This window comes from Physeter macrocephalus, chromosome 4 (assembly GCF_002837175.3).
Source record: "Physeter macrocephalus isolate SW-GA chromosome 4, ASM283717v5, whole genome shotgun sequence".
Taxonomy (NCBI): domain Eukaryota; kingdom Metazoa; phylum Chordata; class Mammalia; order Artiodactyla; family Physeteridae; genus Physeter; species Physeter macrocephalus.
Genome location: NC_041217.1, coordinates 45086916 through 45092915, shown reverse-complemented (window position 1 = coordinate 45092915; position 6000 = coordinate 45086916). Strand labels below are relative to the sequence as shown.

The 6000-nt window shown below is 34.8% G+C and overlaps 1 protein-coding gene across 2 annotated transcripts in view; it reads right to left on the bottom strand.

The window, feature by feature from the left end:
* The window catches only part of RABGAP1L (RAB GTPase activating protein 1 like), a 642929-nt gene that overhangs the window by 286595 nt on the left and 350334 nt on the right, over positions 1–6000 (bottom strand). For both annotated transcript variants that reach the window (XM_055084169.1, XM_028488591.2), the window contains exon 13: positions 4976–5089. In XM_055084169.1, coding sequence (XP_054940144.1) covers positions 4976–5089 — 114 coding nt within the window. The remainder of the gene's footprint in view (positions 1–4975; positions 5090–6000) is intronic.

Sequence of the window (6000 nt, the reverse complement as noted above, 5' to 3'; positions counted from 1 at the left end):
CATGGCCGCTGAGCCTGCGCGTCCAGAGCCTGTGCCCCGCAACGGGAGAGGCCACAACAGTGAGAGGCCCGCGTACCACAAAAAAAAAAACAAAAAAACAAAAAAAACAAAACTAGGGATCATTCAGGAACCCCAAGGAAGGGAGATGCATTACGAGTAGTCAAATAGATAGAAAACTATGGAGACTACTGTCGACTCCATGAAGAACAATTCAGCCCTATAATCACAAATACCCCCATAAATCTAGAAAACAATATAAATAATGTATGATTATATCTAATTTCACAAGAGTTGGTGATCATTTACATTCTTCAAAATCAAGCATCAGATCACTCATTACTTTGGTATCAAAATAACTCCTGAAATGCTTTAGTTCTTATATTAAATCCAATCTTGTTTTGAGAAAAATATTTGCTGCGACAGGGGTTAAGTTTATTTTTGTCCTTCTACAAACCATTATACTATCAAATTATTAACCCAGATGAACAAAGGTATTGATTTCTCTGTAATATATTCAACCCCTCCCATTCAGTTCACAGCCGTAGCCTCTTTGATATAAAGCAGTTGCTGTAATCAGAAAATGTGAAAAAGCAATATGCCTCAAATTAAATGGCACAAGAGTCAATTCAATCTATTCTGTTGTGAACAATGTTTTAGCTAATTACTATGACTGACTCGTCTTAGGTCTTATAAAGAGATGTATATCTAGAAGTAATCACTAAATGCACTACATTTCATGTGTGCATGAAACACACTCCCAAACATAATAACAGAAAGCCAGGCAAAGTTTTCAAAGTAAAATCACATTCCTTTATAGTCCTGGTATTGATAAACAGAGCTAACACCTAACACAGGAATTAACTGTTAAATTCTGCATTCAATATGCTATATTTTGGAAAAAAAAATTTAAACAACACTTAAAATCATAGCAAATTGTAATTAGAATAATCTTATCACACCCCACAGGCTTACTGAGGAGGAACTTTAAAAAGTGATTTTCCCAAAGTCTTAGATCTGCTTAGAGGAGGAATCAAGACCAGAACCAGACCTCTTAATGTTTAGTCCTTTAAACTATGCCAACCTGTCTCCCAACTAAAACCAGATTTTACATCATATGTAAATTAGAAAAGTCCTAAGGATACTTGGGGAGGAGTGGTATAGTTTTCCTCCTTTAAAGGACATTATTTTAAAATATGTTATTGACATAACTAACAGGAAAGAAAGGAGGGAGGGAGGGAGGGAAGAAGGGAGGGAGGGAGAGAAGGGAGAATAGAGGGAGTGAGAAAGGGAGGGAGGAAAGGAGGGAAGGAGGGAGGGATGTCAAAACCATCTAATTTCCAGAATCCTATGAATCCTATTATACTTTCAGTTCTACTTCCACGCATAAATTTATGACAACAGAAGAATCTCTGAACCACTTCGATTTCCTCCTACTCTGAAAAAGATATTAAGAGGCAAAAACTAAAATTGACAGGGCCATTAAAACATGACAGCGAGTTTTAACAGTCCTCCCTCTAATCTGACAGTTCAGATCATTCCTCATTTCACCAGAGTCACAGAAAACTTTTCAGCTCCAAAGTCAGACTCTTATATCCTTGAAACCAGAGTTGATTTCTGTACTTATTCTAACTGAAATTCTCTCAATAAATTTCTGTCTCAATTTAACAGCACAGCATATTATATTTCTAGAATAGGCTCCATTGATGAGGAGTTGTCAGAAATAAATGAGGTAATATATACGGAAATACTCTGTAAATTTGAAATTACTATAACAAATGGAAGGTACTGTATTAAAAAGAACTCTATAGGTGTGCTGCTGATGTGAATACCGCCATTCTTAGTGGTAAATCATTAAATGCATTTCATTTACAATCAGGAGTGAGACAAGGATGTCTACTATCATTACTTCATTTTAGCACTATAATGGAGGTTCTGGTCAGTGCAGTAAGACAAGAAAATAATTAAGGGAAAAAAAAGAATAAGAATTGGAAAAGAAGAAGCAAAACTTTCCTTATTTACACATTATATAACAAAGTGGCTGATTTAAGGTCAAGGTTTTATTAATGTTTCTTCAGTTTTGTGCAAGGTATCCAGAATGGAAACTCAGTTTTATTGCCAAGAATGTGAGGTATGATGTTAGATATTATTCTAGAAATAAAAATGACAGAACAGGCAGACCACACTTAGTGACCTTAAAAGTCATACATGGTAGGACAAAGGCCATATGGCTCAAATTGAATACAAAAAGCAAAGGAAAGTAGATGTACAAACTTGAGAAGAATATTCAATTCTAAATTACTCATAAGTAGGCTCTCCTCTTTGTGATTATCACCACCATCTGAGGTTTCCCTGCATGAGGACTAGACTACTAAATCATAGTAGGTCAAGAGGAGAAGGAATTGTGTCAATTAAAAACCAAGAGGTCCACATGGTAGGAACCCAGCAAATTTTGGTTTCTCCAACATTTTCTGATATATTCATCTCTGCTCTCCTCCATTATCAAAGACTATTGAAAAGTTATGTTTAGGTAGTATATATTTTAGTACAATATTAAAAGCCTTATCAACTTTTATTTACTACCTTGAATTTTGTAATGTTTTTAACAGGATTCTTTTGTTTTCCATAAAATTTAGTGCAATTTAAGCTACTCAGTAATTATAATATGTCTTAGACCTATATTTTTATGATAATCTTTACTCAGAAAGAGATTTAAAACTGTTTAATCATGTTACAAAATACACACTGATAATTTAAAATGGTTACACAAGCTGTGTGAATGTATAACAAATGCTTTCTAGTGAATTCAAGGTTGGATTATCTGCAATATGAAAGCAAGGGCTATCAGCTACTTAAATGTACCAACTACTTAACTTTTATCTTTGTGTTTAGTAGTGTTTCAGATATTTCCCCTCTAAATATTACAAAATGAAGCAAATACTGTTTTTACTACAATGGAGCAAAACTGTAAGGCAGAGGCTGCAAGCACATAGAGCCTTCTGTTTTAGCTATGTGAAAAAAAAGTATCTAGTATCAATCAGAGAAAAATTGAGAGAAAAGTTACTGAATGGCTGAAAATATACTAAATGCTAGGAGAAAAATGTTGTTCCATATACTATAAGCCAGACCTTTCTAAATAACTTAGAAACTATATAAATTTTGATATCTTCCTTACACAAGCCAGAGACTAATTAGCTTGTAGAATTTCAAAACTGGTGGAGGGCTTCCCTGGTGGTGCAGTGGTTAAGAATCTGCCTGCCAGTGCAGGTGACATGGGTTCGAGCCCTGGTCCGGGAAGATCCCACATGGCGCAAGGCATCTAAGCCCATGTGCCACAACTACTGAGCCTGTGCTCTAGAGCCCACGAGCCACAACTACTGAGCCCGTGTGCAGCAACTACTGAAGCCCGTGTGCCTAGAGCCTGTGTTGCGCAACAAGAGAAGCCATGCAATGAGAAGCACGCGCACCACAATGAAGAGTAGCCCCCATGTGCCGCAACTAGAGAAAGCCCGTGTGCAGCAACAAAGACCCAATGCAGCCAAAAATAAATAAATAAATAAATTTATTTTAAAAAAATACTGGTAGAAATTTTTTTTAATAATTAGGTTTTCCTTTCACAAGCATATAATGAATATATTATACATTTTTTTGTGGTGTTTGATTATTTTTGGCATTTTAAAAACTAGATGACATATCACCTTCTAGAAATTAGTACACTCTCAGACTTTAAGTTAGTTATGCATTTCAGGCTCTAAATGATATATCCATATAAAAACAGATTTCTGATCAGTGTGTACATTTATAATCCTCCAAAATGGCTACATCAAGAGAAAAGAAAAAATAAAGACAAGACAAGACAGGAGTAGGCAGAGAGCTAAAACACAAACATGCAAGAAGGATTTTAGGCAAAGTGTGCCATTTGCAGAATTAAACATCAATCCTACTTGGTTAGCATATGCAGGTAGTACTTTATAAGTGCCATTTTAAAAAAACACAGTAAATATTAAATGATACTGATATGTGAGTATATTTCTGACTACCTACTGGCTAATCTTTGCTACTTAATAAAAGGCTAAATTTGATTATTCAGAAACTTATTACCTAACTTGAAAATTAGCCATGGTGTTTGTTTTTTCTCCATATTATTACAAGATTTTTGGTGTTGTTCACTATTCATCAACAATCTCTAGTGGAATGGTAGGTAAGGACAAATGTTGAGTATACCCATCACACTTTGCAAGGCATCTTAACTTTGAGGATAAAGGGTAAAACTTTATTTGATGGAAATTTTGCAATTTTGAGTCTTTGGCCTCGATTAGCATGGACAATATAAGTTAACGACATATAATGATTTGAAAACTCATTCTGCGTTTCTAATATAACTTTGAGAAATTAATAGTCTGATAGCTATTCTCCACTATTAAACACAGAGCCTTTTTTATCCAAGCAACGCATACGTACTGAAAGTCAGGAGACAGTTTTCTTCCAGATCTACTAATAATGAGGGAGAAGAAAGATTTCAAAATGGGATATAAAAACTGCACAAAGATGTATGATGTGACATAACTCAGAATACATCAACAATATCAGAGAACTTACCAGTGTTCAAAAACAGGTGCCACACTGTTTCTTACTCTTGCCTACTGTCAAAAAATTGAGACAACTGCCACATTACCTTGTCAGATGAACAGAGTCATCAGGACTCCTCTGAGCCTTTACTGCAGTAGCCTGAGAGGACCTTCTGTTCCTTTCCTGTTAGCATCAAAGCCAAACTGAGGTCATACTACACCTCTTCCCTCACAAGAAGGCACAGAACATGCAGCCCAAAAGTCACCCTCAGGACTCAGTACTGAGGATCTGGTAGTGTAAGTATAAAGCAGAGAACATGGCACAGTGCCAATCTAAAAATCTTTAAGATGGGTTCCTAAAATATAGCCCTATATAATAAATTAGAAAAAATTAAGGTGGAGGGTCCTACCTTGCAGATCTTGTACAGAGATTCCTGGCCATCTCCTCCAGTATCTTTAAAGTAATCATGTGCAGGAAATGTACGATGAATATCTCGAGTAATAACACTCTCCTGGGCTGAGTCCTAAAAAAAAAAAAAAAAAAAGACTTGGTCATTAATTTAAAATTTCTTAATTATGAAAAATAATGTCAAAAAATTTCAAACAGCACAAAAGTAGTATGCTGCCCTCTCCATAAAAAAAAACCAAAAAACAAAAAAAACTGCCTTCCATCCCAGACCCATAGTCCCATTCATCAGAGATAAATACTATCAACAATTTCTTTTGTGTCCTTTCATCCATCTATCTTTAGACTTGTGACTGTGTGTTTATGTGAGGGGGAAGGGAGGGAGGGAAGTTATATACACACATCTCCATCCTTTGCTTTTTGAAGCACAAATAGAAGAAAACTATCTGCTCTTTTCACTTAATGGGATAACTTATAGAATATTCTTGATCAGTACATGCAAATGTATTTTATTCTCTTTAATAGCAACTATTAAAAATAATGAGGCACACATGGATATGGACATATCATAATTTATTCAATATTTTCTTATTAATGATTTTTTTTGCATTTTTTCTATTTATATCACAAATAATATCACTAGGAACATTTTTATACATACACGTTCAAGATATATTCCTAGAGGTGGAATTGCTAGGTCAATGAATATGCATTTCCATTGTACCAACACATAATCCAAACAGTGGTAGAGTATGTGTTTCTCCACACCTGCCCCAAACCAAGTATTATTTGACTTTTTAATTTTTGACAATCTGATATGTGAAAACTCAGACCATAGTCATTTAAAAAATAAAAAATATTATCAATCTTTCCTCCCAATGGGTAATTACCCAACTCACTCACTTCAGAAAATAAAAAGCCCTCAAACCAACATATTAAAATGACATATGCTTTAAAGATAAATTTAGAGGTTTTTTGTTTTTTGTTTTTCCAGACAGATTCAAGATCCGTAAGTTCTAAGCCTTATAA